Source organism: Pleuronectes platessa, chromosome 19 (genome assembly GCF_947347685.1).
Source record: "Pleuronectes platessa chromosome 19, fPlePla1.1, whole genome shotgun sequence".
Lineage (NCBI taxonomy): Eukaryota > Metazoa > Chordata > Actinopteri > Pleuronectiformes > Pleuronectidae > Pleuronectes > Pleuronectes platessa.
Genome location: NC_070644.1, coordinates 4,354,199 through 4,380,491, shown reverse-complemented (window position 1 = coordinate 4,380,491; position 26,293 = coordinate 4,354,199). Strand labels below are relative to the sequence as shown.

The 26,293-nt window shown below is 41.8% G+C and overlaps 3 protein-coding genes across 3 annotated transcripts in view; 2 read left to right on the top strand and 1 right to left on the bottom strand.

Annotated features, from left to right (window-relative positions):
• Positions 1-17: 17 nt before the first annotated feature.
• Positions 18-8,269, top strand: trim23 (tripartite motif containing 23). Its single transcript, XM_053447660.1, has 11 exons — positions 18-150; positions 896-1,058; positions 1,685-1,806; positions 1,882-2,160; positions 2,239-2,421; positions 2,498-2,713; positions 3,568-3,702; positions 3,821-3,950; positions 4,070-4,180; positions 6,338-6,462; positions 6,549-8,269. Exons 1-11 carry the CDS (start codon positions 52-54, stop codon positions 6,726-6,728), a joined length of 1,743 nt encoding a protein of 580 aa, XP_053303635.1. The 5' UTR covers positions 18-51; the 3' UTR covers positions 6,729-8,269.
• ppwd1 (peptidylprolyl isomerase domain and WD repeat containing 1) lies at positions 8,027-12,872 on the bottom strand. Its single transcript, XM_053447659.1, has 11 exons — positions 12,691-12,872; positions 12,470-12,572; positions 11,771-11,874; positions 11,460-11,580; positions 10,904-11,351; positions 10,631-10,821; positions 10,136-10,325; positions 9,866-10,047; positions 9,693-9,774; positions 9,420-9,602; positions 8,027-8,587 (listed from the first exon to the last, which is right to left on the bottom strand). The coding sequence occupies exons 1-11, from the start codon at positions 12,821-12,823 to the stop codon at positions 8,444-8,446; spliced, it is 1,881 nt and encodes a 626-aa protein (XP_053303634.1). The 5' UTR covers positions 12,824-12,872; the 3' UTR covers positions 8,027-8,443.
• A 425-nt stretch (positions 12,873-13,297) lies between these two features.
• cwc27 (CWC27 spliceosome associated cyclophilin) overlaps positions 13,298-26,293 on the top strand; it is a 30,918-nt gene continuing 17,922 nt past the window's right edge. The window contains exons 1-10 of the mRNA XM_053447658.1: positions 13,298-13,525; positions 13,854-13,950; positions 14,241-14,353; positions 14,512-14,655; positions 14,776-14,874; positions 14,963-15,066; positions 15,264-15,333; positions 16,321-16,400; positions 16,484-16,520; positions 16,643-16,818. Of these exons, the coding sequence (XP_053303633.1) occupies positions 13,484-13,525; positions 13,854-13,950; positions 14,241-14,353; positions 14,512-14,655; positions 14,776-14,874; positions 14,963-15,066; positions 15,264-15,333; positions 16,321-16,400; positions 16,484-16,520; positions 16,643-16,818 (962 nt within the window). The 5' untranslated portion in view covers positions 13,298-13,483. The remainder of the gene's footprint in view (positions 13,526-13,853; positions 13,951-14,240; positions 14,354-14,511; positions 14,656-14,775; positions 14,875-14,962; positions 15,067-15,263; positions 15,334-16,320; positions 16,401-16,483; positions 16,521-16,642; positions 16,819-26,293) is intronic.

Sequence of the window (26,293 nt, the reverse complement as noted above, 5' to 3'; positions counted from 1 at the left end):
CGCGGGATTGTGCTCTTGGCCCTGCTCAGCCCTCTGCGCTGTCGTCCAAGAATGGCCGCTGCCGCAGCAGGAATAAACAAGCAGGGCGCTGTGGCGACGATGGAGACATGCACCCGACACGGGAGAGCAGCGCATGGAAGCACCGTCAAGGTTGTAACTCATTCACTAATGCTCACAGCTAGATGGAGGCATGTGATGGCCATGTTGTTTTATCATTTAGAATCCAGGGGTCGACTGCAGGCTGCCTTCGTGGCTGCTGGTTTTGGGTGAAGGCTGCTGCGTTGGCGTTGGTGGCCTCGGATACTAAAAACACTCATCCTCAGTCGATCTGAGCTGTGTTAGTGAACATGTATGACCAGAAGAGCTCTGCGTGTTTCACCACGAACTGATGTGCGTGCAGTGTAAACCCCAGGGCTGCTGTTTGAGGCTGCTGACACAGGTTCATCTGCACTGACTGTGCCTCACCGCAGCTCCTCAGTAACGTGATCGGTTTGAGAAGTCGCTGCTCGGTGTGCGTGCAAGTTACAACCTGCTTCTCTCTTAATAGTCACATGCGATTTGTGTAAAGATCACAGCAGGAAGGGTTGTGGGTGCAGGTGACTGCGAAGGTCTCAGATCTGCTCAGATCACATTGATGTCAGTGAATTATCTCACCGTGATCCATCTCAATACAACTCACTGTAGATGAACTGAAGATATTCACCAATCAGCCATCAACCTCACCGACTGTCTGTCAATCACAACGGGTCCTTGTAAGGGTTGTGAAACCCGTGCCAGCTATTAAAACACTCCTCCCCTCTAATGTCAGAACTGGTTCTACAGCAGTAGCTGATAAACCCACACACACAGAGGGCTTCTCTGGAATTTAACCACGTTGTGTGTATTCATTTCCCAGGTGCTGGAGTGTGGCGTGTGTGAGGACGTCTTCTCTCTCCAGGGGGACAAGGTCCCTCGTCTTTTGCTCTGTGGACACACAGTGTGCCACGATTGTCTCACCCGGCTGCCCCTTCATGGCAGAGCGGTCCGCTGCCCCTTCGACAGACAGGTCACTGAGCTGGGTGAGAAAGAGGATCTCCTGTTCCTATAGTAACGTGAAGACATATTCATGTCCTGTCTGAAATACATGCATGACCTTCATACACCTGTCCTGTTGACCAGGATCATCTTGACCCATTGTTTCCATATTTAAAAGTTATTGTAAATCTTGTAAAGACACAGAGCAATAAAGGAACAATGAAATGTATAATGCTTATACATGGAAGCTAAATCGGAGATTGTTTGTCTACCCGGAGAAAGTACGCAGGATCTGTAGTGCATCTCTCCATGACTCATCATAAAGTTGATTAAAAGGTGCCTCTTCTCTTAATTTATTGGTGTTTTCCAACACACGTCTGTTGATTCCAGAGAAAGATCCTTACATAGAAATTGGTCAAACCATGAATGAACTGGCTTTAACCCGCAGATATTATTCCATCCAACTTAGATCCTCTGAGCTCATAACAAGGTTTAATGAGACAATGTTGTAAAGGGGTTTATTCAGTTCTTGTTCATGTTTTAATAGATGTGTTATTGCACTGGATCCACACTGGAAAAAAGAGCAACTCCTCACAAAGGAAACTTCTACATTGCAATTTTTTCACCCATCTTTTTCTCTGTATTGAGTGTGAATATCATTTCTGTTTAGGTGACTCTGGAGTTTGGGGCCTGAAGAAGAACTTTGCTCTGCTCGAACTCTTGGAGCGGCTCCAGAATGGAGCGTCCAACCAGTCTGGGATGGCGGAGGATGTTCTGAAAGGCATGGGAGAAGTAAGGAAACGTCACCAAAGTCCCTGAAAGCTTTGTTTAAGACACCTTTCATTCCCAATTCCTCTTTTCATCTAGTGCATAATACGGTGTGATGAGGACGAGAGCCACACAGCCTCGATGTACTGCACCGTGTGCGCCACCCACCTGTGTGCTGAGTGCTCACAACTCACCCACTCCACTCGCACCCTGGCCAAACACCGCCGGGTGCCGCTGGCGGACAAGCCTCATGAGAAGACCTTGTGCCCACAGCATCAGGTCCACGCCATTGAGTTTGTCTGCCTGGAGGAGCCCTGTCTAACTGGGCCTCTCATGTGCTGTGTGTGTAAGGAGTACGGCAAGCACCAGGGACATAAGGTAGTTGAAAACATGCTCAAAACGAATAGTAGATATCCTCACCCGAAAAGACATCCTCATCCCCAGCTTTCTTTTCAGCATGCCGTTCTTGAGTCTGAAGCTAATCAGATCCGTGCATCCATTTTGGACATGGCCCACTGCATCCGCACCTTCACAGACGAGGTGTCCGAGTACTCGAGGAAGCTGGTGGGCATCGTGCAGCTAATAGAAGGTGGCGAGCAGATAATAGAGGACGGAATTGGCATGGCACACACTGAACATGTAAGACAGAGAGCGGCCTTCTCAAATATGAGTGATTTAGCTTCTTTTCCGCTACTTATGTAATTCTCTGCATCAGGTCCCCGGCACAGCAGAAAGTGCACGCTCCTGCGTGCGAGCTTACTTCGCAGACCTCCACGAGACTCTGTGTCGGCAGGAGGAGATGGCGCTGAGCGTGGTGGACGCTCACGTCAGGGAGAGGCTGATCTGGCTGAGGCAGCAGCAGGAGGACATGACCATCCTGCTGTCTCAGGTGTCCACCGCCTGCCTTCACTGTGAGAAAACTCTTCAGCAGGTAGGAAGCACAACAAACTTTTTGTCAGCGCAAGAATTAAGTTTACAGTCTCGGGTTGATGTACAGTAGTGATGCACGAGTCGACCCATAGACCATGCATTGACCTGCAATACTAGGCTGTGATTACTCCACCTCTTTCTCTCTCTCTCTCCCTCTGTCTCTTTTATACACACACATATGCACCAGAGGGTGCTGGTTAATAATCTACATTTCTAAAATATAAATCATGTATATTTTTCTCTATTACTTTGAATTGGCCGGGGCTCTGGTCTATGGCTGAAATCACTCACTACTCACTGTATGGGGAGGTCGCCACTTTATAGCGCTGTACAAATGTTTAGTGAGAATTTTTTCCCCTATATATTGGATTCTTTGTTTCCCACAATGCATCTGCGCTCATGCTGAATGAAAGAAAACGGCCAACAGATGAAAGGAGAGAGAACTTTATGCTGTGAAAACACAATTGTGCGACGTCTGAGTAAAAAGCATCAAATGTGACACAATAAGAGGAAGTGGCATCTCCCTTTTGTGTTCTAACATCGGCTCTCGGACATTTGGGTTCATACATACAGCCTCTCAGGAGTTCAGTGCATGTCTGAAAGCAGCTATACAGTATTCATAATATAGTTTACCTTTACATGTCATGCATAGTATTTGTTTATACATCCCTGCCAACTATTTTTGGTCATAAAGAAGAGGCTGTCACTAATGACACGGTGGACTTCTTCATCGAAAAGTTAAGAACAGGGATAGAGGGTTGGGTTAGCTCTCATCAGGTGCAAGTAACAAAAAACCTTGACCCCTCCCTCAGTTCACGTTTAGTCCTGATGTTTTCTCTTTCTTTTCTGTTGCAGGACGACTGCAGAGTTGTGCTGGCAAAGCAGGAGATCAACTGTTTGCTGGAGACACTACAGAAGCAGCAGCACCAGTTCACCGAGCTGGCAGATCACATTCAGCTGGATGCTGGCATCCCTGTCACCTTCACCAAGGTACATGCCGTCCCCCACTCGAAATCATCCCTGTCCCCATCGATCAGCCAAGAAATCCTGTTCAATGTGAGGGGCTTAAATTGTACGCTATGTAACAACCTACTCCAAACATTTCCAGGACAACCGGGTCCACATTGGTCCAAAGATGGAGATCCGTGTTGTGACACTGGGGCTCGATGGAGCGGGGAAAACCACCATCCTCTTCAAGCTGAAACAAGATGAGTTCATGCAACCCATCCCAACTATCGGTAAGTCCATTTGCAGCATAATGAATATGTATCAGTTGACTTATTTAGAAACTGTGTGTTATTTTTCAGTCAAATCTCCTCAACATTGTCTGAATCTCATTATTTCCCCCTTATTTAAGGTTTCAATGTAGAGACAGTTGAATATAAGAACTTGAAGTTCACCATCTGGGATGTGGGTGGAAAACACAAGCTCAGACCCCTCTGGAAACACTACTATCTCAACACTCAAGGTACTGGATGCACTTTATGTTCTATAAGCATTAAGTTATATATTTTGTAAATGTTACACAACAAATGCAATATATTCTGCAGCACATGGAAAACAAAGATTCCTGTTGATAGTTGACTCTAGACTAGGGTTGCAAAGGGGCGGAAAATTTCCAGAAACTTTCCATGGGAATATTAAGCTCGGGAATTTTGAAAAAAAAATTAAATACGCGAACTAAGGGCTGAACAATAAAAACATAATTCAAAACTCTATTTTAAAGATGTATGGAATGCAGCACACGCTGCACGTTGAATTTCAACCCTTCACTGTGCATTTCTCCATCACATGCGCAGATAATTCCCAGCATCCTGCACACTACAGCAGGGCTATTGAGGCCTGCTGTAGTGGGCAGGACTAGTCAGGTAAGTTTCGATGATATTACTGGGGAAAATATATTAACATGCTGATTGAGGGTTGTTCATCTGTTCATCTAGCCTCTTTCTATTCATTTATCCATCAATTGTAAAATATTTTTAAAGACGATTCCAATTTTTTTGCCAACTATTTATATCTCTGGCATTGCATTAGTGTTTTTTTACAAGCTTTTTTTCTCATCTTATTCTACAGAACAATGCCACGTGCACTATCTCCTGTATGGAGACATTTTACCCAAGCCAATGTAGAAGGAAAGGCTGTGTACATTTGCAAATACTGTGCAAAGACCTATGTTAAGAATGACACAAAGATGCAGAAGCATATAGTCAAGTGTCCAAAGTTTCCTCAGGGCTCAAATCAGCCTATGACAAAATAAAATGTATATATTTATGTCTGTATATGACAAGGTAAATACAGTTAGTATAAATTACCCACACAATTTCCAGTTTATTCCCGTTAATTCCCGTATATTCCCATGGAAAGTTTCCAACTTTAAATATTCCCAGTTTTTCTAACCCTACTCTAGACTCATTTTTCTTGAATAAAAATCCACCCTGGAAGTTTGTGAGCTCAACTTTTTTAACTTCATATATGTCTTTCTTTCCAGTAACAGGAAAACACTGTCAATTAGGTCTTAATTATGCTGGTTAGTCATGCTATTAGTCTTGTCTGAGAGCCATGGCACGAAGTAGGACTGAGCTCACTTAGTCAGCACAGAAATAAAGCAGTGTCACCGTTTATACAGCGAAATGGAATGCAGCACACGATTTTTACAGCAAGATGAAAAATGCAGTTAGAGGATGTACTACCTGGCCCATTTCAGTGAGTGATGTCAACAAGTCTATTGAGTTGTTGACAGATTCAAACTTCACATTGACAGTGGATTTGAAAACGCCACCTCAAGCTGTTTTCTATTATGCTATGTCCCTGACTCTTATTATTTGTGATGCTCAAAGCTCCCTTTGTAGAGACTGAGTTCTTTATCAACGTTCTTGATGTCGGTCTCTGTGCTGGCCCTGTTCAGACCTTGTATCGAATCTGTCTCAAATGATCCCATCACAGGCAAACAGCTCTGAGTTCATCAGTTTACAACCAGTTATTAGAGTGTGTCTCCTGTGATCAGATGTCACTCCCCTGTTAAAAGTTGTGGGGATGGCAACAAGTAATTCAGTGTATGCGAAAAACTGAGAGGTGTAAAAATACTTTACTTCATTTTGAAACGTACAGGTCAAGGGGGAAGTCAGCTGAGTAGGGGGTTCTTCACATGCAGCCGAGAACCCATTTGCGTTAAAAGAATGTGGCCAAATCTCAAAATGTGTCTGGTGTGATTTACAGCTGAACTTAGCACTGTTCACTTTAGATTGGATCAATGGATACCAGGTATGAACCGGGTCAGTGCCGATGTTAATGGAGGTGAATTAAGTGAATATTTCAGATATTTCAGAAGATAAGTAACTAATACGTTTGACCTGCTGGTGGCACTAGAGGAAAGGGGGAGTTAAGAAAGTCAGTAAGGTTGTTTTTTTTCTGGGTATCATGAATATTTGCGGACGTCACAGCAATCCAAGAGTCATTTAGATATTTCCGGCTGAACCAATGTGGTGAACTCAGCCTACATTACATACTAGTAGCTAAAGATCTTAGTTTGATATATTTTTTCATATACAAATGATTTCAACCACTTGAATATGGTTTAAAAATGTGATCTGATGTGACCCTAACTTTTATGTATGTGTGTGTGCAGCGGTGGTGTTTGTGATCGACAGCTGCCACAGAGACAGACTGATGGAGGCTCACAGCGAGCTGGCCAAACTACTGACAGAGAAGGAGCTGAGGGACGCTTTGTTGCTCATCTTCGCAAACAAGCAGGTAATGGACTTCAGACTCCCCACCCCCATGTGCCTCTATCCTTTCTTCTGAGTTGATCCTCAGTTTTTATGATGTTTGTGTTACAGGATGTTCCCGGCGCTGTCTCAGTGGAGGAGATGACGGAGCTGCTGAGCCTACACAAGCTGTGCTGTGGGAGGAGCTGGCACATCCAGGGCTGCGACGCCCGCAGTGGGATGGGCCTCCACGAGGGTTTGGACTGGCTCTCCAGGCAGCTGGTTGCTGCTGGTGTCCTGGACGTAGCCTAACTGTCATTCCCCTGCCTCTCCTTACTGACTCTCCCCTAAACTGCCAAACCCCCGCCCCCGAGCTCTCTCCATCAGCTGTATCACAACCTCCGAGCATTCACTTTTAAGACGACACCATGGCTTTAAGCCTTCTCTCTTCATCTTTCCGTCTTTGTTCACCGCCGTGAGCAAAGACAACAAAGATGTTAATACTCTCGAGGCTCATTTAATGGGAACACTGAAACTATAACCTATCTGAAAGCCTGTCCAACCTACATGCACCAGCCTGAGAAATAAACCCAATGGGACAAAAACCTGAGTTAGTACTCCAACCTCTTATCCTGCTTCAGTTTTAAGGCAGCTTAGGCACACAGTCTAACACATGATACTTTAGCTTTTCTTCGTTCTAACCCTTTTATCGATAGCTAGTTGACTTAGGTCCAGTCAAATGTTAGAAATGCTCCATATCCTGACAGAGTGGAATGTATCTCTGTTCTCCATGTCACATGTTACTTATCTCGGCCATCACAGTGCAACAGTAATCTCAACAAAATGCAGAGTCGTCCTTATTATAGTGACAGTATTGATTACTCCTGGGAAATAACAGCAGCGCCCATTTTAGTTCAAGGGTATTTGCAGGTAAGTGAGATGGGACAGAAACGTTCACTTAAGGTCCTATTGAGCCCAGCAGCTTCGAACTGACGATCTAATGTTTTCCGATTTTGGCCGAGCGCTCACTTCACCTCGTCATCTGATGTAAGCAATAGCTGTCGATGTTTCTTGGGTCTTTCAGTTGCGTGCGCAAATTAATCTTTTTAAGTGTTTGAACCTATTTAAATGCCACAGCTGGTCTTGAAATGGCGCACCAGTAAGGGTTTTGGTTTGAATGTAGTGTTTACTGTTACAAGAACAAACTGTTTACTGAACTTATTTATGAGCAGGAACAAGGATGTTGCTATTGGTGGGTGGGTGGGGGGGGGGGAACCGTGTGAGAAAATTTGTTTCAATGCACCGACTCTGCCTGTTTGGTGGAGTGTCTTGCACGCAGGATTTGACAGATGCGCTTGTCCGCTGCCTCACTGGTTTTCGGTTGGAAGCAAATGAAGTCTCTGCTGTTTCTTAGTCGACTCTTGAGTATTAAACTCACAGCAAACCAACACGTCTTGTGAAAATATTCCTATTTAAACATCTCACGAGTCCTGATCGTGTGTCTGGAGTGCTTAACAAGATGGTACACCTTATATCTGCAGCCTTCAGGAATGTAATGTGAAACATCAAAACCTAACACTGACACTTGTCTTATTATTGAGGAACCATCATTTGAGTTTTTCATTTAATCTTTATTCATTGCTATGTAATGTTTACTACTTGTACCTATGTATAAAAAGACAAATAAAAAAAAAATGCACGTGTGAAAAGCCTTTCCACATAGTTTGTGAAAACATTTACATTTGAACCGTAGAAGCACAACGCGCATTTAAACCTTTGTTACCAGTGGACTTAATGATGGCTTTTGTAAATTATTCATAATGTTCTGCTGTAAAATAAACTACTTAACCTTATCCTTCTGGCTGGCAGATATTTTTCCTTTCTTTAGCACTGTAATCTGCTTCGTTGAGCAGAAGACACTGATGACGGACCTCTAAAACATAACATCCTGACCACAATCGCATTGAACGTCTTTTAATTTGTCAATCTGGTAAAAAAAAAACATGTACACAAATATGGACGTACAATCACTTGATGGTTATGTTGATGATGCTGATGTCTTCGTATGGTTTGTCGGTCTTGGGGTTAATTTTGACATTGGAGATCCTCTGGACGGCCTCCATGCCTTTTGTACATCTCCCAAACACAGTGTGCTTGTTGTCGAGCCAAGGCTGCGGAACAGAAAACAGAGGCACATGAACTCAACATGGACTCATAGCTGGATTAATCTAGGTGTCGGTTAAAGCAGTATTCAGACAGGGCTGGAGATTTAAGGACAAAATGTGGCAGCTGCGGTGAGACATGGAAGCAGGGGCACAGCTCGAGACTTCATCCTGGATACATTTACGTTTCAACATGTGAAAATGTATGCATCAGGGGAGATGAGTTCAGTGGATTTTTAAACCTAGTTTATTGGCAAATTAAGGATTAATGACAGTCAGCATGAAGGATGCTCACCGGTGGCACCCCTATACACTTACTGCCTCTATTGAATCAGGTATTAGCTTCAAAACAATGTCCTGGAGACCTGTTCAGGGTATACGCCACCTCTCAGCCCTAAGAGTGGCTCCAGGCCCCGGTAACTGGCATAACAAATGGTGGTGTTGGGTCTTTTGCCCATTTTTTACAACATTTTTACAAACTGGTCTGACATGATGTTCTGTTTACAGCTGTATTCAGTCTTCATGCTAAGCTAACTATCTCCTGGGTGTAATGGAATGTTTTAATGGACAAACATCATCCAACTCCATGCAAGAAAGCTAATAAGCATGTATCCCAAACTGTGGAACTTTTCCTTTAAAAGATGAACATATTCAGTTTCAGGGCTTAAAATAAGGATAACACATACTTTTTACCACTATGTACATATTACACTGTAAGTTTTTATGTCACGGTATTTGATCCAGAAGAGTAATGACCTGGTCTTCTTATTTTAACCTGTGGCTAACAGCCTGTTATGCAAGAGCACATTGGATGATCTATTGTAAACTACTAACAACTTACAGTGGGTACGACAGTGATGAAAAACTGGGAGCCGTTGGTGCCGGGGCCTCCATTTGCCATACTGAGCGTGTACGGGCGGTCGTGCCTCAGCGTGGCGTGGAACTCGTCCTCGAACTCTCCTCCCCAGATGCTCTCTCCTCCCATGCCTGTGCCTGTTGGGTCTCCTGTCTGGATCATAAAGCCCTGTGCACAAGAGAGACAAAGATTAAGCCACAGCAGACAATGCAGAGATGGATACATGAGTGTGTTTGGCCTGATGAACAGAGGACTTGCCTTGATTACTCTGTGGAATATGTGACCGTTAAAGTAGCTATTCCTGCTGTGAACGCAGAAGTTCTCCACGGTTTTTGGGCATCTACAAACAAAAGACCAAAGTTCTGTTAACAACTGGTTAAATGTAGAGATGATTTCCAAATAAAACCATCGTGTGCGAGCTGAAAACCTACTCTACTGGGAAGAGCTTGATGTGGATGTCTCCCATGGTGGTGTGGATGATGGCACTGTCAGACACTCTCTTGGGGCCCTCGGCCTGAGTCGCAGCCATAACCTCTTCCTTGGAAGGTTTCTCGTTAAAGATGTCTCGGTCTGAGTCTGCGCCCTTTGTATCCTCTGGTTCTCTTTTGGAGAACTTGAGAAAAAAGATGCATTAACATAAGTACTAAACAGAAAAACAATAAAGCGTTATGATCTTGAAAGGGAATGTCATGTAATCTCACCATGTAAAAGCGGTTCTTCTTGAAGGCTGTGCAGAATATGGTGGGGTCGGGCGTTACGTTATCTAAGGCAGGATTATCAGACGCCTTCATCTCCACAGTGGGGGCCACCTGCGAGGCCTTTGCGACGCCCTGAAACAAACTCAGCTGGACCACACGAATGTTCTCCAGCTTCCCGAGGATCCGCACACATCTGGGGAACAAGATTCATGAGACTTTACTTCACATTTGAGATCCACTAGGTACTTCACAACAAGGTGGTGGAAAAGACAAAGACTGAACGGTTTAGTCAATCAATATATTCAACTCTGGTAAAACTCTACTGATAATATACAAAACGCTGACACGTATGAAAGCGAGTATTTCTACTGAACCTCCTTTTGTACTCTTAAATCTACACTTTTTACTTTTAAAATCAATTGCCACACATTTAATGACAATGGCTAATGCTTAGAACATATGGGGAACTGGGATGCTTTTCATTCTATTACTTCCTACCTGTTGGTTTCCACATTGATGACCTTGATGCCCAGCATTGTCCCGTAGAGCACAAAGTGGCCGGTCTCATCAAAGATGATATTTGTCAACCGGATACCATCCACTTTCTCCAGCTCTCTCTCCGAAGCCATTCGTCGCCCGAACTCCATGTCAGGCAGCTGCTGCCTCATCTGTTGCAGCTCTGTGAACATCTAACATATGAAGAAGCATGTGTGATGAATGTGTGAATTCACATCGGTAAAGATTCAAGCTGAAACGTGTGCTAGAGCTCACCGATAATGATTCATCAAACACCCTCGTCAGTTTTCCGGTCAGAAAACGGAAGATCCTGACTTTCCTGTCAGTGGCAATTGTGGCCATCTTCCTTCCATCAGAAGAAAACGCCAGGCTGGTGGGATAGGTTTTGTTTTTTGCAAATTCATACAAATCTGTGTCTGTTTTGAATTCCCAGTCCACATGTTTGGGGAACTTGAAATCACTCGGAAGGCCGGTCCAGTACTCCAGCATCCCTGCTTTGTCTGCAGAAACGATGACTCTAAATCGGGGATTTAGGCGCATTTGGGCCAGCGGCGAGGAATGCATTTTGTCGAAGACATGGAGGACTTCGCTGCCTCCCCGTCCGTCATACACAAAGATCTTCCCTGTGGTTTTTTCCGAGCAGGCCACTGTGGAAATGGCATCTCCGGGGTTATAGATCCACTCACACTGACCTGGATGAAAGCTTCCAAGACAAGAGAAAAATCATGTATTAATAAGAAAGCGTTATAACTGTGCCTTCATGTGAATTCATAACACCTGATTTACACTTGTATTTTTAATTTAGACTCACCCCATCTTCAGCATATTGATCATGTCAAAATTGACAACATCAAATACTTTCATGGCCTGATCATCACCGACAGAGCAGAAAAGAGCCCCTTCAGAACTGACTGCAATGCACTCCAAGAAACCTGCAGAAAATGTGAAGATAATTAATGGTCATGAGGGCTGGACCACATGACTTCAAATAAATATCACCATTTCCCCCCCACATACACTTTTACCTCAATTAAGATTCATTCACAAATTATATCATGTCAATCCGTTTAGCCCATTACCATGAAGACTGTTATAAAAGTGACAGATCCATTCAGTTCATACCGAGATGACTCCGGAAATGTTTGACAAACTCTATTCCCTCGTCCTCTCTCTTCTTCCAGAACTTGACATGGCCGTCCTGGCTGGCTGTGATGATGAAGTCTGTCCTGAAATGAGAGAGATTAAGAGGAAGTCCTGGTTAATCTCTTTGAGGAAAATTTGTTATTATAGGCTTTATAAATAAAAGTGTCTTGACCTATGTTACTGTGACAATTGTATGGATACGAACTTATGTATTGAATTTGTCTCTCTGGGTTGTGAATGAGTTTGAGGTGGACTGACTATACAATATAATAATAATGAATGTTAGTTTTACACCTCAGAAAAGTCTGTTATTGTCTACTTTCCTTGTGAGGCAAACAAGCCTGTTGTTTTTAAGAGACAATATATTGGGAACTGGAAATCCGTTAATAATAACAAGAACATAAACACTATTGCATGTAAGCCAGTGCTGTGCCCCTCCTTTAGACAGCTCCATATAATGGGTAGATCAAGAATATTATGGAAGAGTGTTCCTGCATATTGAACTGATCACTTTTACTTCTGATAGTTTAAGTATATTTGTTTGGAAGAAAGTCACATTTTAAATACAGGGTCTGGACGTTTGAGTACTTTTGGACTGTTGATTTTACATCTTGAATGAGTAAAGGATCTGAGAACTTCTACCAGCACAGAGCTAAAGTTGACTGAAGAGTGACTTACTTGGTGCAAACTATGTGCGAGATCACGTCTCTGTGCATGTAGCTCCTCTCGTACATGGCAGCTGAAGGCAGGTTGTTCAGGTAGACGCGCTCATATTCCAAAACTGAAACGCAAAAACAGATATATTCCACAATAGCTCTGGTTAGCATATATTAGCTTCGATTAGCGGGAGTGTGACAAGAACGCAAAGTACCGAGATAATAAACCACCCGCAAACTAACCTTTCCTTTTCTTGGGTTGTGTGGCTTCGTTGGGCATCGGCCCGACCCATTCTTCCTCTTCTTCATTTCCTTCTGCCACCGGACTTTCATCTGCTTTTCGTTTTAAATCCACATTGTTTTCTGACTCCGCCATCGCTTCAGATCCTCAGCGCGGTCCTATCACAGTTACGGTACTTCCGCCCGGACGTACTTCTGAATTCTGTCTAATTTCTGTCAATAGCCTCCCTTAATTTCTTCACACAGTTAATTACAGCCCAAAAAATATTTTCACCATTTTAATTATAATCATTGAAGGAATTTAAAAGAAAGTTTGCATCAAAGTTCAGCGGACAGATATCTAGCGGAACAAACTGCTTGGCTGTTTCCCAGTGTTTGTTATCGTGGAACACATGGGTCAAACCAACAGTCAGTTATAGGGGAGTACGCGATTTAGTGGGGTATTTACCTGTTAGTAGCATGTTTAAATAGCGATACTCATGTAACAAAATAATTGAATAAAACTAAAAATATATTTATTTTGTTTTTAGTTTAGATTATGACTGTTGTATAGAAATAAAAATGAAAAATGTTTGTGATCGTTTTCCCTCCGACTCCCCCGTTAATCCCAGGAAAAAACAATAAGCTCACTTCGGTAGCCAACATGGCTGTAGACAGAAAAGTCTGAAGTGTGACACTTGTAAACCAAACTAATCCAACTTCAGTAGCTACCGTGTCATATATTCAGTGTCTGTGAGAAGCAGCAGAAAACCCACCATTCTCCGGCATCAACGGGAAACGCAGCCGAAGAGTCAGAATGAGCAACATTTACATTCAAGAGCCTCCAACGAGCGGGAAGGTGAGCGAGGCTTTCTCATTTTAACTGCAATAGCTGTCTCGAGTGTGTATTTTTAAGAACTACAGTGAATATACTCTACAGCTCGTCACGTTCAGGACGTCTGTTTTTCTAAATGTAGCGACGGCCTGCAGTCCTGAAAGTTTGAATTGTAATACAATCACTGGGACCCTCATCTCATTACCTACAGCCAACGTTCCTTGTGTCTGATGGGATGTTCTGGTTGTACAGCAGTTGATTTGCCTTGTAGACCACGTGCAGATTGGAAAATATAGTCAGGATTTCCTCCTGAATTCACCCACCGATTTCTCTCTCTGTGATTTTTCCTCAGGTCCTGTTGAAGACCTCAGCCGGTGATATTGACATTGAGCTGTGGTCCAAGGAGGCTCCTAAAGCATGCAGGAACTTTGTGCAACTGTGCATGGAAGGTAAAAATGAACCAATATTTAAATCAATGCCAGACAAATGACTTCCTTAATTTTCTAACATACTGTAAAGCTGCAGCAAAACCATTCACCCTGCAAAAACCTGCCATCCCAGTTTGGAGAGGCCAGATTTTATACTAAACATTACTGCACGCATGTCAAGAGTTATTGCTCTCCAGATTTTATTACATTACATTGTCACATTTTCTTTTCAGGAAACTCTTCGGGTATTATGAGGAAACTTTTGCAAAAATCATGTGCCTTACGAAAATGACAATCTCTCTGTCAACTAGGTTACTATGATGGCACAATATTCCATAGAGTGGTGCCTGACTTCATCGTTCAAGGTGGAGATCCGACTGGATCAGGGACAGGTGGAGAGTCCATCTACGGTCGGCCATTCCGGGTCAGTCTGCTTCTCTACTTCATGTTCTATTTATTATTCTCTATAATAAATGATGACACTCACAGATTCATGAGTGTAAATCACTAGTAACATATATTAACTTGCTAATCCTGATGATCAATCACACATCAACCTGTATCCTTTTTTTTAACTTTTAGGATGAATTTCACTCCAGATTGCGCTTCATTAGAAGAGGTCTGGTTGCCATGGCAAATGCCGGGCCTCATGATAATGGCAGTCAGTTTTTCTTCACCTTGGGACGTGCAGATGAGCTCAACAATAAACATACCATATTTGGCAAGGTAAGTCTCAAGAACTAAAGTGATTCACATAAATGTTTCTGTCCTGAGCTATATGTAATGCAATTTTCAACAGCTTTGTCAGATTCTTGTAAATGATCCATTATCAAATTCCAACCACAGGTCACAGGAGACACAGTTTATAATCTGCTCAGATTAACAGAGGTTGAATGTAACCATGATGAAAGACCTCTAAATCCCCATAAAATAAGAACTGCTGAGGTATTTTCTTCTTATTAACTTGATAACTTCTTACTTTTGAATCTCTGTGCGTGAAACACTGACACACAAAATCGTTTGTCTTTGCCAGGTGCTTCATTCTCCTTTTGAGGACATTGTACCTCGTGAAACTAAAAAAGGAAAAAAGGACAAAGACAAAGAGGAGGCAAAGAAGTCACAGTCGAAAGCAACAAAGTGAGTTCTGAGATTTCATCTGTCTCTCGGTCTTGAACAAAATCTTTATGCTGCGGCTGCTTGAACAACAAGCAACAGTGCGTTATTTTGTCAATTTCAAAGTGTCTTGATATGATTTGCTTCATGGTTATTTTTACAATATGTTTAAGTATTGTGGTTATTTATGCTTCTGTTCAAGAGTGTTTTGATGTTTGTAGGAACTTCAGTCTGTTATCTTTTGGAGAGGAAGCTGAAGAGGAAGAGGAGATGGTGAATCAAGTCAGCCAGGTACTGAAATACAACACTTGTCTGTGTCAGACAATAAAACGTTGTCTTCCTCTGCTATTTACATTTATGACAGATACAACTTCAGGAAATGTCTGAGTAATATCATTACTGAGTAAACACTCTGAGCATATTCGTTGCTTTGGAAATACCAGTTTTCATCAGTTACTCTAGAAACTGTAACATCTGAGAGCAACCACACATTTGACAAAAATAGTTTTGGACACACACACATTAAAAGCTTATTTTAAATGATTGAATTGTTGTTGGTGCAGAACCTAGGCTGTAAACGCTGCGCAATCAAGCACGTAGGTTTCATCCAGTTATTGTAAAGTTTAGTTAATAGTTTGAACTTGGTTTACATTTCCCTCTAAGTCATTTGAGGTCCTGATTGATTCATTTCAGTTATTGGCCAATGATGGTGATGATCTGGTGATAGTGGGATGTGTCAAAGTATTGCACAAGAAGAATGATTATGTATCAACCCCAATAGATGAGTCTTGCTGGGCGATTTCATTTTATTGTATGATCCATATAAGTAAATAAATGTCAATCAGACAAGACAAGCCTACTACTAACACAAACTTAAGGCAAAGGTCACATTATGATGTCTCTGCTACTCTCTAATGGGAATTACAGGTGCTGAAAATAACCTCACCAATTACGAAACCACATTTAAATCCAGAAGATACTGATGGTTATTTTTATCAGATCCAAATTGCCGAAACTCATAGTTATCAGTCCTCTAAATATAGAGTTAAAATGTAAATAAACACGCTCTATCTCCCAATGTTAGAGAAAGTAACCCGCCCCCCCTTTCATTTGTATCCATGCTGAAAATTATGGGTTCTTTCTTGGCCCCTTTTCCCATACATCCACCAGTTTCCATGGTAATGAAACAGTTTTTAAGGATTTTATGTTCCATTGAAATTCATTTCTTTCTTTCCAAATGTGTAAAAAAAAATCACTTGCTCACCATTGTCTCATCAGACATTAAAGGGGAAAAGCAAAAGCAGCCACGACCTTCTGAAAGATGATCCAAGACTGAGCTCTGTTCCAGCAGTTGATAAGTATGCACAATCACTAATTAATTAATAATTATGTTAGCCTTAATTTGTCCCTAAAGCATTACTTTATATTCATTCTTTTAAAGGAAGAAAAAGAAAGAGACAACTGGAGATACTCCTGAGGTGAGTCAGACATTGATATTAATGTTAAAGGGATATCCCATTACTATGAAAATGTTAAAATGTCTGGTTTGCCCCACCAGTGTCACTTAAATTGTATTGGGCCTTTTCACATGTTGTTGCAGACAGATGACGACGAGGATGAGGATGCTGTTGAAGGCGACATGGACGCAGATGAAGAGTACGACTCAGATAAGAGAGAGAAGATGAGAGAGCTGATCAGTAAAAAGCTGAAGAAACTAAAAGACGCAGAGAAAGCGACAGATCCCAGTGAGGAGCACGGGAAAAAGACCAGTCGCAGGTAATGACCGCATGATTCTTTACTGTGCTCAAACTCTTAGTCATTATGTCCCAGGTTTTGACCTCCCAAAGAAATATAAACTACGTAAAACAGATGGGATGTTTATTAAATAGTCTATCTGGCCACTGCACTGGCCACACAGCACCAGCACTGTCATGACGTTCCTCTTGTAATTGTAATGCAGCATAACAACCTGACAGGGGCGGTGTTGAACTGTGTAATTCAGGGAAGTGTGGAAGCACATTGAGAATCTCTCAGGTCTTACATTACAACAATACCCTGAAAATAAGTTCAGAAGAAGGTGGTTTTCTCGACAAGCAGAGTTTGTGTAATAGAAATACATCAGATGTATCATGCCTGAACAACATCCAAAACCCAAATATGTTCAAATATGATGAGAAAAAGCAACACATTTGAACTGGAACCCAGACAGTGTTTGGCATTTTCTGCCTGAAAATGTTGAAGAATTAACCCTTTCAAAAGTAGTTGATTTTCCCTAAATGGTCAATTTTTTCAGCCAATCTTTTCAGCTCCCCACTGAGTATATTTAATAGAGTTCAGATACACTAGAACACATCTAGAAGAGATGAGGATGTTTTGTAAAAATGTTCAGACTGCAGTAGGGATGAGACAAACCCAAAACAATCATTAACGTGTATTAATTACAACCTCTTGGTGCAGCAAATCCTCCCAGAACAGCCATGTTTTGTCTAATGGTTTCTTTGATAAGGTCGCGGTTGGATTGATGTGCTTTTTACCATTTAAAAAGAAAAAAAGTAAGCATGTAGCACCTCTATTCTAGTTTGCTGTTCATTAACAGTCACATTGGAGAAGTGTCCGATTCTATTGAATTCAAAAAACATCTGATACATATGTTGACACAAGTTGGTTGTGTTGATACGCACATTAAAAACTAGGAACACAGCTCTGTAGATATATGTCTCCGTCAACCAGTGTAGGTTCTGTCTACATTTTTGATTTCCAGATTCATATAAGGTCACCATGACCTTTGATCACTGTAATCTGATCAGCTGATCTGTGTTTAGTGACAACTGATCAAAAGTTGAAGGAAATCCCTCCAGTTGGTCTTGAGATACCACATTCAAGAGGTCACTGGGACCTTGCCCTTTGACCCTTGACTACCAAAATATTATCAATTAATCCGCCAGTCCAAGTAAACAGGTGTGACAAATTTGAAAGAATTCCTGATATAAACAACAACCCCCAGTGGCAGCCATGTTGTGTGATTTAGTTAACTAGATGTCCGTTAAACTAGTTAACTAGACACTGTTTCCTTGATCTATGTAAATTGCCAACCTACAGAACAACTTCATTCACCTGAGGATACTGGTTAGTGCGCACCAACCTTCAACTGAGGAGACCACAGCCTTCATTCGTTAAGATAACAACCCTCAATTACAGCTCAGACGATAGCTAAGCCTTTGACAATCTTTAGTAAAATGTAATGAAGAAGATGGACCAATCTCTTTGCTACAAATTTGCTTCCTTTGCCAAAATGGACACTGGGGATGAGTGTGAGGACATATGTGAAACACCAGAGGCAAGTCAGGAGCTGTCTGAGGAAGAGTGGAGCAGAGAACTGGAGCTGCCTCAGACCGAGGAAGAGTGCAGCAGAGAGCTGAAGTTGCCTCAGACCGAGGAAGAATGCAGCGGAGAGGTGGCGCAATTAGAGATGATGAAAAGTGTGAAAGTGGAGGACAAGACAGAGGAGAGTGAACACACCTCTTCAAACAAGTAAAAGCAGAAGCAGCAGCAGAAGAAGAATAAGCAGAAGGAGATAGGAGATAGGAGACAGGAGACAAAGGCCTCACGGTTTCTACTGAAACCTTCCTATGTCGTGTTGACAATCCTCTTGAATCCACTGGTTGTCGCCGACACAGATGAATAAAAAAGTGATAAATCAAACCTTAGTTTAAAAAAAGAGGAATTTACACGTCAATATGTAACTTCTTTTAGGGTTCTCTTATACAAAACAATAAAAGAAGACCTAGTTTGATGACATTATGAAGCAGCGTGGGATCATGGGACATGACTCAGGTTTAAGTCATGTTCACTGATAAGTAATATATAAAGTTTTATTCACTTTACGCAAACAACAATTTGAATTTGTGAGAACCAGCAAAAAATGTCCTCACAATGGGCAACAGTACATACTATTTTTTCCAGTTTTAAGGTAACTTTAACCTTTGACCACTGAAATGTAATTGCTTTACCTTAGTCCAAGTGATAACTGATCAAAAGTGGAAGAAATCCCTCCAAGCAGTCGCTAGATATCATTCAAGAGGGCAAAAACCTGTTTTTGAGGTCATCGTGACCTTGACCTTTGACCATCGAAATGTTATCAGTTCATCTTTGAGTAAAAAAATGTATGCGAACAGACAAACCGAAATCAATAGAAATAACTGAGCTCATTACTGCTCATCTGTACTTATTTGGCACATTTTCAACATATAAGAAAATATATTTCTGATTCATTATGCATAGATGGACTGAGAAACCGTTTATCAGAACTTGTTAATCCTTTAGTCTAAAATATGTACCCATAGTAAGGACAACTTATCAATATTTTCTTTAATTTAAATAACCAGTTATTTGGGTCAAGCTCAACAAATATGGATCTTACATTTCCCATAGTGCAGCTCAGTTGCATATTTCAAGATGACAGCTTCCTTTAAAAACCTCACCTCAAGCTCGTTATGCACGCTTTCTGTAAAAACAAATCTAGGGCTAAAGCCCAAGCAGAGATAACCCCCCGTGACATCACTATGACATAATCAGGATTATTTTCTCAGACTCCACAAAGCTCCTCCAGAGCCACAGCAGACGTTAAACAACAGTTTTCACAGGCTAAACAGTGCTAAACTCAACTTGCATGTCAAAACAAGACTAAAGCAGTTCTGTTGTGTAAACGGTAACCAAAGTTCACGCCAATCGGCAAAACCCAATTAATGCATGTATACGTCCACCCTTATTTTATGAATACTAGTTATTTCATCAAGATAGACACCCAGTGTCCCTATTTTTCCAGTGTATTTCAGTGTCATTAAACCATTGAGACGATGTTATCAAAAGTATATTTTATAACTATAAAATAATATTTTTAGAGTGTTTAAAGTCGGAAATATGGAATTTTTCTGTTTATTTCATGTATTTATTAGAGGAAGATGACATCCTCCTCATCACTCCACTGATGGTGTTGCCTGCTGCTACGAATTTTTAATATCTTCAATGGATCAGAGGCTTCAATATTTATCACGTGCTTCATGTGCTTTATGATTCAAGATCATTTCCATTTACACTAGCAGTTTTTTGCAGTTTTGCAGTTTTATTTTTCCACCTGAGCCGAGTTTGCTTTATGCAATATTTTCCTATTTTTGTTTGAATTTCCTGCAATTCCACAACATTATTTTATGGGCAATTTGAAAATGTGCACATTACATTGCATTTCATTTAGCTGACGCATATATCCAAAGCGACTTACAATAAGTGCATTTGATGGCTGGGGTGAAAGGTTTAACCATGTCCTGGATCTAGACTGGGCCCGATCCATTCGCAGCACAGTACGCCGCAAGTACTAGTGTCTTGAAGCGAATGCGAGCAGCCTATGGTAACCAGTGAAGGGATAGGAGTAGTGTGAGTGAACTTAGGTAGGTTGAAGACCTTTCAGGGATTCTGGATGAGCTGCAGAGGTCGGATGGCACTAGCAGGTCGACCAGCCAGGAGGGAGTTGCTGTAGTCTAGGCTTGAGATGACCAGAGCCTGGACCACAACCTGCGCTGCCTTCTGAGTTAGAAGGGGACGTATTCTCCTGATGTTGTGCAACATGTATTTAGGAGCGGGGTTGTTGCAGTAATGTTGACAGGGAGGGAGAGTTGACTGTCGAGTGTCCCACCCGGGTTCCTTCTGGTCTGGGTGGGGGGCTACCGCGGAGGTGTCGATAGTGATGGTAAGGTCATGGATGGGTTGAGTGTAGTTTGGTCTTGTCAAGGTGGATGGAAACCCATCTACAATATTGTCACCCCCACTAGTGTCTCCACCTCTGTTTCTGTCCACTCACTTTCACACGTGCACATTCATATCTCAGTTGTGGTTCACTGGACCAAAATCCGTGGACCTGCTATTTGAAACAAGAATGGTGGCACCCCACGCAAATTACTTGCTGTGCTGAAGTAGAAGCAAACAGTGGCTCTTTCTAGGGCAGCAGTGTATGAAATGACTGTGAGAGTGGAAGGTGACGCCGTGGATGATGCAACATTAGTATGAAAATGACCCGAGCAGAACGGAGCTTGTCTTTCATCTCTCTTTGATGTAATGAGTTGGCCAGTTATCTCTGCTTCATATCCTCTTAACATGTAGCCCTCAACACACATCATCATACCCTTCTCTCATTAGTGCTAATGGGATAAGGAGCGGGCCCCCATTCAGTGAATGTGTGTGTGTGTGAGAGTGTGTTCTGACTGACAGCCAGCCCAATGCAGGCAGACTGTAGTATATCAAACACAAGCGCAGATTGTTTTGCTACAAGAACTGTAACCCAACACAGTGGTTTGTCTTGGCAGGGAATCAAAGAGCAGGCTGGTAGGTACAGTGTTAGGCCGGGACAAAGGGGGCATTGTTGCAGGGTGAGCTCTGCTCTCCCACTGTTGCTTTGGGCTTTCAGCTGCTCTGTGCACAAGGAGGAACACCAACTGGTAGCTCATCACCTGGGGGGGAAAAAAGATAGAGGATGTTAGAAGCATCCACTTTTCCCAGTTCTGTCACATTAGCTTTGCTAATGCAGGACTTTTGTTGTTTGTTCATTCATTCAATTCCTTCCACACTCACATGTGCAGCATGTAACGTGCATGTGTGAAGGACAGTCCTTTAGTCTGCAGCGTGCTCAGGCCTCAGTCAGGGGGAAAAGTTACGATGCTGGCTGCATCTTTCTTTAAGTCAAGGCTGTGGAGACAACCTTGAAATTAGGAGTCTCCTTGAAACCAAAATAGTTTTTACATCAGGACTAAACTATCTTAAGAGCTCTCCAGCAGCCAGACGATATTCCACTGAAATATTCCATGATTGCAAAATACTTGGACCTAATCACCTTCATGAGCAAGTTGCCAAATGATTGGCCGAGAGGATTTTTAGACTTTAAAGATCAGTCACAACTCAATTAGAACAGATCCTGTTTGCAGCGAGTTTGTCTCAGCTCAGCTGTGATGTTTGATGTTGTTTGTGATTCTGGTTAAGCTTTTATGCTCACAGTTTGACTCTTCTTTTATGTTACTACTGATCAAATCTGGTTTTGCTACGTTTGAAGTAGGCCTCTTTAGGGGGGGGTTCCTTTATAAGAGACAGTACTGAATGAAGTCCCAAAAGCAGCGTATGTGGTAGTCGCCACTTTTGTTAAACCCGACGGGGCATGACTGGAGAAGCAAAACGCTTCCATATGGCTGTGGGACACAGTGTGAGCAGCTTCTGCCAGCAGGGCCTGGCTCCCTCTGCTTTTCTCCGGTAATCGCTTTTCACTTAGTGCAGACTGAAGATAATGACAGAACTGCACTTCTTGTGAGTTATATCACTTGTTATCACATACTTAGAAATGGTGTATACAGTATATGACAGCAGACTTTAATAGTACAGGTGGAACTTTTCTAAGAGGGGTATTAAAAATCAAGTTGCTGTCACGGTTATCACGCAAATTATGTCCCTTTACGGTACCTCATTAAATGAATAAGGTATGTGTGTGAGTGAGAGAGACAGAATAGGGCTGGGGATATGTTACAGTATTAATAGGGATATTGAGTTACTTTTTCCACTTCATTAGTTACACCTAAACAATGAAATGATTGACAATGAAAACATTTTATTGAGGTATTAATCGATGGTGGTGGCATTGTACTGGACTGAACATATATCACTATTTGCTCATTTAAGAAATAATACAAATGATCAAAGCAGTGAACTGCTGTATCTCCCACAGTCCCTGATTACACAAGCTATAATGTCCAACTGTGCTTACTGATGATTGTTGTCATTGTGGACTAATCTGCTAATTATGCACGTCATTGGCCCAGAGCCTCTGTTGGCTTAATCAAATCGTTATTAGTGTCCCATCATTTGTCGGACGGACATTCCAAAAAACAAATACATTCAGTTCAGTGAAAACAGCAGTGAAGTAGACAATATCCAATCTGGAGAAGCTGCAGGCAGATCAGTTTGTAGGTTTCAACAATGAATTAATCATAAAGACATATTTGCTGCCTAATAACCTGTCAATCAACTAATAAATTGATTAGTCATTGCAGTTTTGCATCTTTCATCTTCTATGTTTGGTCTTTGTTCCCTTTGCAGGGCTTCATTCTGTCCTTGTGGACAGTGCAACTCTAATGGGATGTCAGGCTCTAATTATTCTGACTAAGTGGTCGTTTCTGTGATGCTGGTGTCACTGTGTATTAATTGGCTGCACCTGTCTCTCGTCATTGGTCTCAACCCAACGCGCTCTTAGACAAAGGGGACGGAGATCAAGAAAGCATTCGCCGCCACTTTTGTGCAGAAAACTGCTTGAAATAATCCAGTTCTTGGCAGCAGGATTGTGTATGTTTTGGAACCTCCAGGTGTACACGTCCCTGGCCCACTGTAGCATGTCTGCCCCATATGGGGCACTTGCTCGCTGGAATGAGTATCAGACAGCAATGCATGTCTAGGATGTGGGAGATTGAAAATGAATAAAAAACACTTGGACTCCGATCAAAGTCAGCATTTGACAGTGTGAACGTTTTACTCTTTACTGCTCAAACAAGGGAAAAATATAACAAATTTACAACTGAATGTAACTGCTGTGAAGAAGCGATACCCTCGATACGGTCTAAGATTCATTTCTATCTTACATCCTGACTAATTAAGAGAAAATCTCTATTAATTGTGAGGCAGATGAACCAGCCTACCAGAGGAACCTTGGAACACTGCGTGGGTAATGTGTCGGTCTAGATCACTTTGCAAAGTCATGCAAATTCCTGTGTTGAGGTTGGATTCCTCCACTCCAGCTCACAGTTCTCCTTGGCTTGTGACCAAGCCATGGAGTCCCCCCTGAGGGGAGCTCACCCAGCCATCTTGTGATTCTAGCACATTCATCCACATCACTTGCTCAGTCATTAGACTGGTTTGAGTCCACCATAGCAGGCAGAAGCTGCTGCCTTCCTTGAAGGAATATGTTATAAATTTTACTTTAAAATACACACTTCCCTAGTTACAGTCATGCAGTGTCTATATATTAACTGAAAATAGTTTGATATAATCAGTTACTACATTTTTCAAAGTCACTTGAAGGCTGGAAAATCAGACTACAGAGAAATCCCAAAAAGGCGAGTACGCCTGTTTTGTGCATTTTGGAAAACGACAGAATTTTTGATGAACCATACAGTCATCACTGTACTATTTTTAAGGTTGTCGAATTCCTGTGTCAGCCTCAGACTCCTGCCAGACACTGGAGTATTAAATGCAAGGCTCTGAATCATGAGAGAGTTCTTGGTCTACTGCCAATCACTTCATATGCTTTCTTTATGAAAAGTTAATCATCCACAGCTCTCTGGGTTTCACTCTTCTTTTTTTTTGATTTTTTTTTTTCTTTTTTCGGAATCAATGACAGTAGCTGGCAGCCCCCAGGTAGTGCCAGGCCGCAGGGACTGGCAGGGAGTCGCAGAAAGGATTCATTTCAGTCTGTTTATCTGGCAGCTAATGATAACAGCCGAGTCGTTTCATGTTATTTTTTTAGAGGGCTGGATTCATAGATGGTGGATGTGTCTTCTGGGTGGCTTTCAGAGAAAAGGGTCAGATTGTGAGTGCCAAGCAGAGGGTTTACTCCATGAAATCCTCTTACCTGTCATCCCTCAGATGTTGCAGTCAACTTGCAATGAATTTAAGATTGGTCTCAACATGAATGCTAACTGCACCTTGACTGGACTGGTTTGCAGTCTTAAATTGTTTCTTTTGTGTTAAGGGCAGCTGTGGTTCACAGGTTAGAGTGGTCGTCCATGAAAGTCAGCAGTCCGATGCCAGTCTTCCCTATTCCGCATGCCGAAGTGTCCTTGGGCAAGATACTGAAACCCAAATTGCCTCTTCTCGTAGAGAAATTGCTGCGTGTGCGTGCGTGCGTGCGTGTGTCAAACTGCACTGTAAAGCGCTTTCAGTGGTCATCAAGACTCGAAAATATGTATAAAATATATAAATACAGACCGTTTACCATTTAAGACCATCCTACATTTTTATTAACCACTAGCTCGTCTCCATCTTGTCATTTTATAAGTTGCAGAATGAAAACTTGAAGTGGGTTAGAGATTGAAAACCACAGTGATCATTTCTCAGAAAACATCTGTAGAACTGTCCAATCAAAATCAATCACTTATGTAAACAGGATCGCACTGTAGCTCAACATAACTGCCAAAGAAAACAGTTTTATAAGGGAAGTCTGTGCATTTAACAGACTTACTAACTGCTTATCCGTTATAAAAGTTTTTTCCATCTCCACTTTTTTTCTATCCTTGTAGATGTATGTACTGTGTGGAGAAATATAGGATTTTTACTATTTGTCTAGTTTAGAAACGAGAAGTAATGGAAACAGTTAGTTTTTGTGCTGTTGGTTTAGTAGTCATGTAACTCCTGGCAGTTCTTGTGTATAAATATTTATCAACAACAAATCTCTGCAAGGATGAGTGTGTATGGTGCAATGTGCTTTGATTTATTAATGTGTACATGTCCACTAAGTACACAACTATGTTATATAGGCTTTAAGCTTGAATGTGGCCTGGATGAGGTGCAGAAGGGTCGTGTTCAAGATAGGTGAAACCTCGGGGCTGTATTTTGTTCTCTAATGTTAACTCGTCAGTCAAGTCAAGTTTTGCCGTTTTCATATTAACCATTGATCTGACATTAGTTTATTTTTTCAAAATAAAAAATTAAGCAATATATGATAAAATAACTAACAATATTTTTCTCTAGAATTATCCTGCAAATATTAATTTATCAATTATATATGATAAAAAATAGTGACAGAATGCCCGGTTAACTTCTCTAGAGCCAAAGGTGACGTCAGTATATTGATTAATTTGTGTTCTACAAGCAGTTTAGAAATCAAAGATATTACATTTAGAATCATTTTAAACCGGTATCCACAACTCTGTCAGTTCAGAAGCTGAGCCTGAGTTTATCTTATCACAAATGCATCTTGAGTTAGCTCATCATTGATTAGAAATGACACTGAAATAAAATGGCAAAGATCCGTTTAAAGTTATTTACAAACAGCATCACCGTTTTAAAGTTTGTCCAACAGATAGTACTGGTTCATTTTCCCACGCTCAACCTTCTCAGGTCATATCTTTGCATATCTCAAAAAACCAACAAATTCTGAGCTTCTTTATAGAATATTATGTGTTAAAGGTAGGGTTGGTAGGTGGTCGCTGAAATCCCAAATCTCTAA

Excerpts from the sequence above, each read along its gene's own strand:
- trim23 (XM_053447660.1), top strand. The coding sequence starts at position 52 with ATGGCCGCTGCCGCAGCAGGAATAAACAAGCAGGGCGCTGTGGCGACG. Across the intron at positions 151-895 it reads CGCATGGAAGCACCGTCAAG|GTGCTGGAGTGTGGCGTGTG; the intron begins GTTGTAACTCAT and ends TTCATTTCCCAG. Across the intron at positions 3,951-4,069 it reads GCAACCCATCCCAACTATCG|GTTTCAATGTAGAGACAGTT; the intron begins GTAAGTCCATTT and ends CCCTTATTTAAG.
- ppwd1 (XM_053447659.1), bottom strand. The coding sequence starts at position 12,823 with ATGGCGGAGTCAGAAAACAATGTGGATTTAAAACGAAAAGCAGATGAA. Across the intron at positions 12,573-12,690 it reads ACAACCCAAGAAAAGGAAAG|TTTTGGAATATGAGCGCGTC; the intron begins GTTAGTTTGCGG and ends TTTGCGTTTCAG. Across the intron at positions 10,822-10,903 it reads TGTTTGATGAATCATTATCG|ATGTTCACAGAGCTGCAACA; the intron begins GTGAGCTCTAGC and ends TTCATATGTTAG.